At 47.6% G+C, this 12,847-nt stretch overlaps 1 protein-coding gene across 4 annotated transcripts in view; it reads left to right on the top strand.

Annotated features, from left to right (window-relative positions):
* The window catches only part of ZDHHC5 (zDHHC palmitoyltransferase 5), a 43,240-nt gene that overhangs the window by 10,644 nt on the left and 19,749 nt on the right, over nt 1-12,847 (top strand). For all 4 annotated transcript variants that reach the window (XM_077820789.1, XM_077820785.1, XM_077820786.1 and 1 more), the window contains exon 2: nt 2,259-3,665. Coding sequence is in view for 3 of the 4 variants with exons in the window: in XM_077820785.1 (XP_077676911.1) it covers nt 3,562-3,665 (104 nt within the window). In the remaining variant the exon portion in view is untranslated. The remainder of the gene's footprint in view (nt 1-2,258; nt 3,666-12,847) is intronic.

Here is a 12,847-nt window from a genome sequence, read left to right as displayed (position 1 = left end):
GACCTTAAAAACAAAATCAACTCCCAGAGTCTGATAGAACACTTATTTGTATGCAGCTTTAAAATTTGCAACCTTATTTCAGTGGAACGTCCTTTCAAATGTAGAATCATAGACTATCAGGGTTGGAAGGGACCTCAGGAGGTCATCTAGTCCAACCCCCTGCTCAAAGCAGGACCAATCCCAATTTTTGCCCCAGATCCCTAAATGACCTCCTCAAGGATTGAACTCTCAACCCTGGGTTTAGCAGGCCAATGCTCAAACCACTGAAGTATCGCTCCCCAGATGTGTTGGCTGTCCTGTTACAGTAGATAAGCATGTTAGCTCATTGATTGTTAGTTAAGGCACTCAGTTAGTGACATAGTTTGCAATGTTGTCATTGTTGTCCTAAATAAACTTCAGAGTTAACACACCACTAAGATGATTGTGAGTTAATTCATACTAGATCTAATGTCTCTCTACATGCTCTGTGATAACAGCAGCACAGTGACCACCTTTGTAAAGCTTTCTCTGTTCCTCTGTGATTTAGGTTCTCCTTGCTTGTGGCGAAACTGAGTGCCTGCCTCTGTTACAGTTCAGTATTTCTCTCAGAAACATCCGAATGAAATTGATAAGATGCTTCCCCAAGAAGTTCTGCACAGTAGCTGTGAAAATGACCAATCTTGTCAGTTTCACTCTGCTGCTGGTTGGGACAGGCAAGAGCAACAGTAGAGTGAAATTGGAGTTGTCTGCAGACTCAGAAACCACAGTTTTGCAGAGTCACATTTGGAAAGGTTTTCTTTCAATCGTGCAGGCTGGAAACTTTGATTTTAAAAATTTAAGATTAGATTCTGCAGAAACCAAAAGCCTAAAGCCCTCATCACTTGGAAAGATTTCTTACTCTGCTCTGGCAATTGAATGAGTGGATACTTCAACCCTTGTGTTAACTCTTAACTGGTTTAGTCTGTGTTGTAATTAACTTTAGTAATTAGAATACATCTTTTTTGTTGTACTGTAGTTCTTTCAAGCTCCAGGAATATCAATCTGTCATATTTAGTCACCACTAAAATTCACGTAAAAAAGAGAGATTGAGAGAAATGAAAGACATGGCTTATTTAAAGTAGAAAAATGAGAACAGTTATTACAGCTCTGTATTTTGCTACCTAATGTAATAATAAAGGCATCATGATAAAACAGTGAACTAGTGGAGTAGAGAATGCATTACAAATAAAGTTGGAACTGAGCAGAGTTGCTATAACCATAATAATCAATTAAATATAACCTGTGCCCAGGTTGTTCCTGAGCTGTGATGGGTTCACTGGCTCTCGACTTCTTGTGCAGGTTGCTACCTCTTGATTTTATTTCCAGAGAGAAGCTTGTTCCCTGCCCCCCCTCCGTTTTGTATTTTGGAGAAGGAATTTGACTCCCTCACTCAAGTTAGATCATAGGTCAGACCTCCTTTTCCGTGGCCTAATAGACTAACTAGGGCTTTCTTGTGAGAACTGCACTCTTCTTCATGCAAAGCAGCCAAGTGTAAATGTGTTCAACACTCAACAGGGCTGGGTTTTTCTGTGGGCATCTCTTGCCCTGCTTTGAGGGATGGCGATAAGATCCTGTGGGGTTGTTTCCCATTTCCTTCCTGCCTTCCCAGCAAAGAATTAAAACTTCTGATTATCTATCCCCTTCACTCCATCTGAGCACAACTCTAGCTGGGGCTAGGGGTCCTTTAATTGTAATAGTCTAGAAAAAACTTGAGCATAGGACAAGAAGCCAGAATGTCCTGAGTTCTCATTTCTGCTCTGTCATTGACTCCTGTGGTCTGGGACAAGTTGCTCAACTTTTGAGCCTCAGTTTTCTTAACAATAAAATGAGGATAATACTTACCTGAAACTGCTTAGTTAGTGAATGATTGTGAAACTCCTTGAGCATGGAAAGTGATGTTGAAGACCAAAAGTGTGAGTATTTATTAACTAAAAATAACAGTTTATCTCTCAGTGAGAGTTATGTATCCTTATCCCAATTATGCAGATGTAGAAACTGAGTCTCAGAGATATTAAGTGACATGCCTAAGCCCATAGAGTGAGTCTGTGTCAGAGTTGGCTGAGAACTCAACATCTCTTGATCCCCAGCCTGGTTCTAAGACCTCTAGTCCATGTCTTCCTCTTCACACTAATGCTTATACAGTACCTTGAAGGTGCAGAGTGCATTATTAATATTAAATATATGTTAAATGATTATTTTTCCTGAATTCCCATGTTAATTTGATTTTTCTTTTCTTCTAGATAAAGTGTGGAGTTCCAGATGTCAAGTTTTAATTATTTTATATGTTTTTTTTAAACAAATATGGATTGAGGAATGGTTTTCTATGCGGGAGGGAGGTGAAAATGGAGCAGCTTGGAACAGACTTAGATACCCAGGCCATGGGTGAGAAGGGCCCAGTCATCATTGTTTTAATTATCAGTTGCATTCTGCAGTTTTAACAGAATTGTCTGAAAACCTTCAAGTCTTACCTCATCTGCCCAGGATTTTGTGGACACCATCACTACAGAAAGGATTTGAAATTCAATTTTGTTCATAAAAACCAAGTGGAAGCTAGAGTTTTGAGTGTCATACAAAAGGGAACAAATAGGAAGAAGACGAAAACACACAAGCCAACTGACTTCACCCTCCAACCCCCCCTTTCAAAGAAAAGGATTTACAGCTCAACCTCGCACCAGCTGTTACCCGGCTTTAGCCGTCAAGAGAGAAATAAATAAAATTAAACAACCACCGCTAGCCAGCCTCAGATCCTGGTGAAATCAGGGAGTGTGTTTCTGCAACTGCCTCGGGTGAGGGGGAGGAGAGGGCCAAGCAGTGTGAGGAAGACAAGCACATTGTTTCAGGATAACCCCATCCACCTGAGCGGTGACTGAAGGGGACTGCTGGACACCAGGAAGAGATTAAAAAGGAAAAGGAGAGGAGGCTTCTTTGGGATTTTGGTGTGGGTTTTTTCAAAGAAATCTAATGGCGGCCTGTTTCTGAGTTGGCCACCTTTCCTGGAGCACTCACCAGAGTGGAAAAGACTTCCTCAGTTTGGCTTCCCTCCATTTGCTGCAGAGTCTGCAACTTCCATTTGCCGCTTTCCCCACCCTAACTTATAAAATCTCTTTGAAGCCAGCCTTTGCCACAAGCTGCTTGGGGAGGTGCTTCTTGCACCTGGAGTTTGGCTGCTCCCAGCTGTCGTGTTCCAGCAGTAGTTTAAATTGGAATTCAGTTTCCCATTTTATTTTTTAAATCTCCTTCCATACATCCCCAAACTCTCAGGGGGCAGTGTGGAATCCCTTGGCTGTGTTCTTGGGCCTCTCCCTTCAAGGATCTGTGTGGATCCTTCTTCTGGATTGTTTCCTTCTGCTCCATTTGGAACACGCTCTAAGTATATTTCAGGAAGTTGGGTAACTGCTTACCCCCACGACTTCTCCCTCCCATCTTCTCCCTCTGCCCCCCTCCTTCTCCCTTCTAGAGGTCCCCTCCCCCTTTTCGTGTCCATTCTGACTCCAGTTGGGCCTGGGCTATGCTGCAGGGCAGATCACCCACCAGAGCTCCAACATGCCAGCAGCATCTGGAAAGAGATTCAAACCCAGCAAATACGTCCCAGTCTCAGCTGCTGCCATCTTCCTAGTGGGAGCCACCACCCTCTTCTTTGCCTTCACGTGAGTTACAAATAGTTTGCCAGGTATGGGGAGCTGGGCCTGCTGACAAAGTGACTCGGGGCTACCTAAGACATCAAATTGACGCCATACTCTACTGTGACTGAGTGTGGAGGTCAAATCTGGGCAGGGGGAGAGGTGAGGTGACTTGATACAGGAGTTAATCTCTTGTCAGGAGCCTGCTGAAGAGATGAGAGGGGATGCTGCCTTTTCGAATCTAAAGTCTGGGCTCTGCAATTGTGCTTTTAAGTGTCAGAGTGGCCCCCAAGCAGCCCCACCACCTAAACTGGGTTCAGATATATTTTACTTGGCTTTTCCAGTCAAGATGAGGAAATGGCATACACTGAATCCTATCCAGTTGCCAGAGCAAGGTGCCTTGTAGCTGTTGAGCCACAATTCTCAGCTTCTTGCTGTCTTTGTACATTTGGAATAACATACAAGCCTTAGCCCAGGAGCCTTAGCCCTGTGTGTGAATAGTGGCCCCATGTGACCTCTGTATCTGTGATGAATCTGGAAGAGTTTTCAGTATTGGGGATAACCAAAGCCATAAGCAGTTTGTTGGATCCGGGAAAGATGGTAGGAGTGTATGTATAATAATTATTTAGAGAGTTAACAGAATTGACTTGGAAGATACAAGGGAAAGTCCAAGGAGTAATGCCCTTTGACTCCCACACAGCCCCTCCCCATCTGGTTCACTCACTGCAGTTAATCTCAGATTTTACCCAAGAGTGGTCTGAGGGGTTCAGTATCTCTGGAATGGGACTTGATTTACCTGTGGGATTGGGGAATAATCATGCCAGGGGTTGATGAGTAAGGGTGGTGGTAAATAATCATGCTGGATACTGTTAGGCATGGGAGAGCATTGAGATATAATAGTGTGGTTGGTGTGACAGGGCTAGGGGGATGACTGTGCCAGTCAGTGATTTTACAGGAGACTCATGCCCCATATTCACCCCTCAGCTGTGAGGGGCTTTATATTGTGGTGGGCATCGACCTCTTTTTCTGGTGGGGTAAGTTTTTCTGGGATAGGATTCTTTTTCATCCTCATTTGGGGGCAGAGCTGACTAAGTTCTGGATTCAGTGGCAAGCAGACAGAATAAGACCTCAAGGCCTGGGAAGGACCCAACTTATATGAGTTGTTGCTGTTCCCATCTCATCCTCCCATTCTTGGAAAAGTATCTTGATTCCAAGCTGTGAGAGTTAGAACCGGCTCTGCACTGAATAGCTCAGGTGCCCTTGACCTTTAAGACTCTGCATATTATACACTGCATATAGGGTGTGGCTGTGGCTCTTCTAAATTCTAGGGTATGCAGGAACTCCAGACCTCAGTGAATGAGAGAGTCTCTCTAATTCCATTCAGTAAAATAGCAGTACACATGTGACTTCTGAGGAATTAAAGCTAGCACAGTGAGTGGGGAAGAGGGAATGATTTATGTGCTGGAGAGGCTCATTGTCAAAGCAATGAGATGTTGCCTCTTTGCTGAAACCCCTATACTATTCAAGCCTGGAGTTTTCTCTCCAGCGCCTGCTGGTAACATGTGAGGGGTTCTGGGAGTGTTAGAATTATCCCAGTACTGTATTAGAAATATCCTGATTTTTGATGTGAAGTGAAATTTTGCCAGCGTTAGGGTTTGGTCTTATTGTAGAGGGGAGGAGGAAAGTGCATTGCGTGCTCAGATGCCCACTTATTTTAGGGTGGACTTCTTAGTTCAGCTCCCTCAGGTTGGCCAGCTGGCTCCATCTCTGGCTTTAATCTTGCTGAGACTTGAGAATGGCTCCTTCTCTCTTTCAACCTCTATGGAGTGGGGGAAGTGGTTGTGAAGCTTCAGCCACTGAGCAAAGATTAATCAGGTACTCAGGATAGACAGGGCTCGAACGTACCAAATATAGACTAGTCAAGACTGATGCAAAAGAGACGTGACCCTTTAGAACCTACCCAACTCCAGTGGAGTCAACTGTCAGTCAAGCTCTTCTTCCCCTCCCTGCCTGGGTGTATGCTGCCCTTCCTCTTTAGGGATCTCTCCTCTTCCTAGTGCCTCTCAAACACTAGCTGCTCTGATGTCTGGTCTTTGTGGAGCACATCTACCAGATGGAATGAGTGAGGAGCAGCAGGATGCTCTTGCCTCTGAGAACGGAGGGGCAGCTGAGAAATTCAGTTCGCTCAGTTCATGAGTTGACTTGCCATTGCTGAGAGTCTTTTATTAAGCCTTGGGCAAGAATTTTCCCTGCTGGGTGTTATTGCCTGAACCCTAGCTTTGAACTGGAGGAGCCACTAATATTGGCTGGCAAAGGGATTGATTAGTATTGGGCGGTGGGTGGAGCTCCACTTTGGGGAGACTAGCCCCCGGCTCCACCCCTTCCACCTCCCAGAGGCCAGAGCCCTGGGCCCCCCAGCAGCTGGAGTCCTGAGACTCCGCCCCCCCATGGCCCCAAGACCCCCTGCCCTGCCCCCTGCAGGTTGAGTCCTGAGGACCCCTCTGCAGTCAGAGCCCCCCGCACACACACACTGCCAGAGGAGGCCCAGACCAGCCAGAGCCGTGAACCCCCCAACCTGCTCAGAGGAGCCCCAGGCTGGCCAGAGCCCCCATAGCTGTGCCTCCCCTCCGGAGACCCCAAAGCCCCCTGCAAAAATTGAAAACCTCTTCTCTCTTCTGGAAGAAGAACCTGAGGTTTTGCTATGCACCATGGAGGTTCTGGGGCGGTTGAGGAGGCAGTATGTTACTCAGCATCCTGGGTTCATCAGTAATCTCCCTGGAGATTACTGATGAACCCAGGAAGCTGAATAGCGCATAGTGTCTCCACAGCCGTCCCGGAACCTGCACAGGGCACAATAAAAAGCAAAAAATTCTCTCACCAAACCCGCAACCCCCTGGGTCCCACAGCGGCGGCTGCACTAGGGGAGGCAGAGCCTGCCCTGGCCTATTATACCCGCCGCCCATGGTGCTGTGGGGGTGGGGGGGGACACTTTATCTAAAGTGTTGATTGTTCAGTAGGAGAGTGAAAAGAGAAGGGCAGGGCATGTTTTTTTCCTCGCTTACTATTTCATCATAAAGCTGTTGAGTTGAAAGGGCATTTGGAGAGTATCGAAGGATGATGTATCTAGATAGGAAGGGTAGTGCTGGTTTGATTGCTCCCAAGTGTGATTTGGGGTGACCGACATTTTGTCCGGTAGGCCTCAGAATTCCCAGCACAGGAACTCAAGGCATCTATTTAATCAGACATGCTTTAGTATATCCACTTTGACTCCAGTGCTGAGGAGTGAAAGGAGGACAACACTCTTGCCATTTTGGGATGTAAAATATCATTCCCCTGACAAGTAAATTGATTGATAGTGCCAGCCTGGTCATGTAGCAGTGTGTACAAAATGGGGAAAGAATTGGGGGTTGCACCCCAGATTTGTACACTTTCCGTGAGCTGTCATTCATGGCATTTCCATACTGGAGTAAGATGCACAGTCCGTTTTCCTCATCATTGTGATGTGCAGCATCTCACAGTGGTGAAGAAGAGTGTAAATGTATGAGAAAAGGGGGCAGTTCCCACCAATCTGTGAGCCAGCAGCTGGACGGTTGTGAAAAATCACTGAGTATGAGGGTGAGCTCCCCTCTCCCACTAGATCTTCTTATCACAGGGCTGCAAGCTGCAAAGCCTTGTTGCAATTACTTAAAAACCTGCACTGTTGAGCAGGTTTGTTCAGGATGGAAATACCTGGGCAGAGTCATTTAATTGTAGGTCAGCTGAAGTTGTTTAAGTTACTTTACAGCATCAGATTAAAACTCAAAGCACTGCCAGGCAGGAGCACAGCCCAGAGAGGCCAAAACATTGCCAGTCAGATTATTGAGGGCTATGTTGTATTGTTTCCTTCAGCTTGGAAACTGAGTCCCTTCTTGAGCCTTTTTTCTACAGACAGGTCCCCTCCCCTTGCAGCTGCGCTGTGGAGCTCGCAGCCCCGTTGCCCAGAGTGGGAGTGGGGTAGAAAGGAACATAAGGCTGCAAATCTGATTTTACTTTCACTTGATAACAATTCTTGAGATTGAATCATTGTCCTTGTATTTTCCCTCCTCTGTCACTTGTGAGCCACCTGTTTGTGGCTACAGACAGGTCCCCTCCCCTTCATGGTTTCCCTGGAAAGTGACAGCAGCAATCAGGAGACACTGGTGCAAGCCTGGTATGTTTCAGTCTGCTCTCTCCACAGCCTGTGGTGGGGTATGGGAGCAGCCCAGTCCCAAACTGCCTCCAGTAGGATTGCTCACTAGGGCTGTCTTGTTTTTTTGCAGGGTTGCTTACAAGGGCTGTGCTGCTGGCACTGGTCCTAAAGCATTTGATTTGGAAAACAAAACACACATAGTTACATGGAGTTAAACTGAAGAGAGATGAGGAGAAAGAAGTAGGTTCCATGTAAAGACTTGCAGGCCCCTCGTTGGCCTGTGATAACATTCCTCAGCAATGGGGTGTGAGAATCGGACTGGTGCTTGGGTTTCTATTTACTCTGCCTGGATGGTTGTCTTTGGAGACTTCATAATTTTGTGGCCCATGTGGATCCTTCCCTGCATCTTTCCAACATGTAATCTGTGCTGCCCATTAGTCCATCTGAGACCTGACATAGGATTTATGTGCCTAAGTCAAGAAGTCCATTTTAATGTATGGACTTAGTTAGCAGAGGTATCAAGTCACATAATATGGTTTAAACTAATTAGGGCCGTCGGCCACTGTTGGGACAAAGCTGAGAAAACAGCATTGGCTTGAATGAGAATAAAGAACGAAGTGGGCTATGTCCCCCATTCAAGGAGGAAGAAGCTGTGAATTTGTATTGCGGTTTTCTCCTGAACATTTCATATCATTTAGGACAGAGAAAGCCCTTTGGGTCCATTTCTCTCCCCACTGCCTTCACACCCTTCCAGGCCTGCTCCCCTGAGTTTCAGTAAATCTAGTTTTCGCTGTCTTTCCCCTTTGAAGACAATTTGGCCATCTATATAATCTCACCTTTCACAGAGGTTTCTTAATGTACAGCTGCTATTTGTCCCTTTGCTCAAATTCCTCCCCAAATTCCTAGCTGCCCTCTCTCCAGCTCCCTGATTAAGCCAGTTAAGTTGCAGCACAATTTCCCACTTCCCCAAACAAGCTGCCATCTCTTATGTTTTAGTCCAGGGGTGAGCAAACTTTTTGGCCTGAGGGCCACATCGGGGTTCTGAAACTGTGTGGAGGGCCGGGTAGGGAAGGCTGTGCCTCCCAAAACAGCATAACCCCCCCATCTGCCCCCTCCCACTTCCTGCCCCCTGACTGCCCCCCTCAGAACCTCCGACCCGTCCAACCCCACCTGCTCCTTGTCCCCTGACCATCCCTTCCCGGGACCCCCCGCCCCTAACCAACCCGCCCATCCAACCCCCCCGTCCCCTGACTGCCCCCACCCCTGTCCACACCTCTGCCCCCTGACAGGCCCCCCGGGACTCCCACGCCTATCCAACCCCATCTGTTCACCTCTCCAACCCCCCCCCCCCATCCTCTGCCCCATCCCTGTCCCCTGACTGCCCCCCCCCACCTGGAACCCCCTGCCCCTTATCCAACCTCCCCACCCCTTACCAGGCTGCTCAGAGCAGCAGGACTTGCAGCAGCGCTGCCCAGACAGAGCCTGCCACACTGCCCGGCAGGAGCTCACAGCCCCATTGCTCAGAGCTGAGGCTGCAGAGGAGGGGGGATGGGAGGGGAGGGGCTGGGGGCTAACCTCCCTGGCTGGGAGCTCAAGGGCCAGGCAGGATGGTCCTGTGGGCCGAATGTGGCCCACGGGCTGTAGTTTGGCCACCTCTGTTTTAGTCTGTACCAAAAAAAGCAGCCAGTGGCTGCTAACCCCTCATTCCCCGTCCTCCTTCAGTCACCCCAATCCTTTTCCTTATGGGCATTCTGCAGACAGAAAGGCACCATCCAAATGCAAGGATGGGTTTGAATTTTCAGCTTGCTGTATAGTACTTGTAGTTTGAAAGCATTGGAAAGTCAGGTACCTTGAAAAGCACTATCTCAGGAGATATGAAATGGAATATAGTCTTTTGCACTGATGGCTGCAGCTCCATTTCAGTCAGGGGGATGGTGACTAGGGTATGGATTCTCTCTCCTGCCTTTGGGGCCCCAGCCAAACCTGTACCAGATCAGTAGTGATGGAAATTCATCTGCTCACAGCTATTTGGTTCCTATTTGAAATGAGTTGAAGAGTATGTGGGTTGCAGGGGTGGCTATCAGCCCATGTTCTTGTTGTCTCTTTCTTTACAATGAACCTATTCCTATGATACTTGAGTTCCTTACATGTTTGTTAAAGTGAACATGCACATCTCTTCTTTTCACTTGGTTTATTGGAGGCATTTTGGTGGCATTATTCTGGGTTGTTTTATAGTGGATCTTTTATTTTGTTTTGAAGGTGCTGAGATTTATGGTCACACTGATCTCTCTTGATTTCTTTGAGCTTTCGTGATTACTGAGAAGGCTCAGTCTCTGACAGTCACATGAGTCCATATCACAAAAACTGCTGACATTGATTTTTCCATTTGTCAGTCTCAGCTGAGAATCCAAGGAATGAATGGGCCATGGAAACCTAACTTCCCTTTTCAGAGGAGGAAATGGGAGCTTACTCCTGCCCCATGGGGGTGGGTGGGCAATAGTGAAAGTAAAGCAGGAAGTGTGGAGTAGGGACACAGTGATCAGATTTGCCTGGACTTGGGTTGGAATTGGGGTGGGCTGTGATATCAGGCCTTCCAGTGGGCCTGTCACAGGGAATCTGAGCAGAGAGTCCTAGCTGGATTGCACCCCTTGCAGTCATGACAAAATGCAACCAATCACATGGAGCTGGAGGGTTATTTGCAATGAGAGTATAGAGAGAAACTGGAAAGGCCAGGATATCACAGTTCAGCGCCATCACAGTTCAGCCTGGTGAATGTGATAATGCCAGCAGCATCTGCTCTTAACCATACAGAGGGAAAGATCAGAATGCAGCACCGGAGTCAAACGTGGGGGGTTGTTTCCTGTGGAGTAATTGTCTCCCAGGAGGAAGTGAAATAGCCACTAGAAGAGGAAGAGGAGGGGGTTTTGGGGGTGGGATTGAGCCTGTGCTGTAACTGCTGTCTCTGGGGAGAGAGGAAGATCAGGCTGCATTAAAAAGCACGGTCTATTGAGTAACTGGCTTCTCCCAGTGTGACTAGCAGAGAAACCATCTATGCCTTAGCTCCCAAGGTATGACTCAGTTTGCCTGGTGGGCTGGAACTATTGAGTTTCCAAGCGCTCTGTTGTTATCTACAGTAGAAAGACAAGCCTCAACAGCTCCTCTGGAAATCAGTTGATTTCTCTCTAAACATAAGAGCAAACGTCAGTTCCCTGGGATTCCGATGGTCACTGAGGCTGCTATGTGGAGAGCCCCACCTCCCGTGGTTTGGTGTAGGCTAAAGGAGCATGGAAACATTCACTGTCCTTGCTGCCTCTCCCTTGGCATGTTGTGATTCAATGTGGGAAGTCCAGTCTACCTAGGAGCATGAAAGGCAGGAATGCATTGCCCTGTCTGTCTTCAAATAATGAGGCTTCCTTCCAGCATCAGCCTGGGCCTCTGCTCTGCGAGGAGCAAATGGTACCTGCCTAGAACTTCCTTATCTCTGGTGCTTGGAGGGTGGATCCTGGCACTGTTGCCCTTGAGGAAATCTCACTGTGCTGGGAAGCTGAGTGTGGGAATCCTGGCACTAGTACCTGGTATGCGAATCTTTCTTTGCTTGGAGAGTGAAGGCTGAAACAATTAGCTGGTAGGAACTACACATCAAAGTGCACTAGTGTCAGGCTTCACATTTCCTGGAAGAGTGGATTCCACACACCCAGAGCACTTAGAGGCTGGTAATGTGAATCCTGGTACTAGCACACTGGTGTGTAGGTTCCACAACATAAAGGCTGAGCATGTGAATGCTGCCATTAGTGCCCTGAGCATGGCTTCCACTGCCCGTGGGTGACCTGGAGGTGTGACTTGTGTCACTAGTGTGCTGTGCTGTGGCTGCTGTTGTGCTTGGGAGCTGGAATTACAGGTCTTGCTGTGGCTGGAGTCAGGAACACTAGTCCCCTGGAGTGTGGATACTACAGATCTGGAAGAGGATTTTTTTTTTTCCTTGTGGAATCTGGGTATCTCTGAGCTTTGGCTCAGATCCTAAACTCCTGCTCTGAAATCCCAGACTGCAATGGCTTTGAATCCCTGGCCTGCCGTTCTGGGTATAAAGTTCACTGTGTACCAAATGGTCTTGGTTTGGCAGCTTGCCTTCCTGGTGGGCTATAACTAGACCTGATATGGGTGCGTATAGACTTTCCCCAGGACAGATAGGGGAGACTGGGGAGCTGGTGCTATGCAATCACTTTAGTTTTCTATGAACTACATGGAGAAGAATGTGTTATGGAGGCTCTGAACACCTAAAACTATTTTGGAATGGAATAAAAAGATTCCCCACTAAAGTGCTTGTTATGGGCACTCCAGACCCCAATCAGAGTAACTGCTGGAGTTAATCCCTCTGCTCCCTTTGCAGTTGGAGACTTGTTCCGTCAGAACTGTCATTGATTCTGATGCACTGGGATCGCTACTGAGGCTGAAGTCAGGCTGCTTTTGTTTTCTCACCCAGCTCGTTCTTGAGTGTTCATCACTGTCTCTTAGAAACTTGACTCTTTCCTCCTGAAATGTCCAGGGGAGGGAGTCCACTTTCCTCCTTGCTTGGGTTCGAATTTCCCCTCTGTACTGGAATGCTCAGTGTGGGGTTCTGCCATTCATTCCACTCAGGAACAGTACATCTGCCTGCTGGAAGACTGGTTACTTGCTTTGTTGGCATTGCAAGGGAGAGAGGAGGCGGTTCTAGGTATAGCATAGGAGAGGAGGAAGAATGGCCAGATGCCCAGGGTGCCAATGAGATGAAGGTCGCTTTTGAGAGTGGATTGACACTGAAAGATGCAAGGTTTAAGGAGGAATTTGTCCAAACAAAAGGGGTGGTGATTAGGTGCCCAGGAAATAGCTCCAAGCATAAGGGGCAGCTTGGAAGCAGTGAGGAAGGAAGGTGGCTTGGGCAGGGGCTGAGCAGTGCAGAGCTTTGAAGGGAAAGACAGTGAGGGGGGAGTTAGGGAGGATTTGAGGGTTGATGTGATCTGAGCTGTGGCAGAAGAGGATTTTTAGCCACCCCAGGAAGGGTGTC

The sequence above is a fragment of the Eretmochelys imbricata genome, chromosome 6, assembly GCF_965152235.1.
Source record: "Eretmochelys imbricata isolate rEreImb1 chromosome 6, rEreImb1.hap1, whole genome shotgun sequence".
Taxonomy (NCBI): Eukaryota; Metazoa; Chordata; order Testudines; family Cheloniidae; genus Eretmochelys; species Eretmochelys imbricata.
Note: the sequence above shows the minus strand (reverse complement) of the source record. Positions and strands in the feature narration are given on the sequence as shown.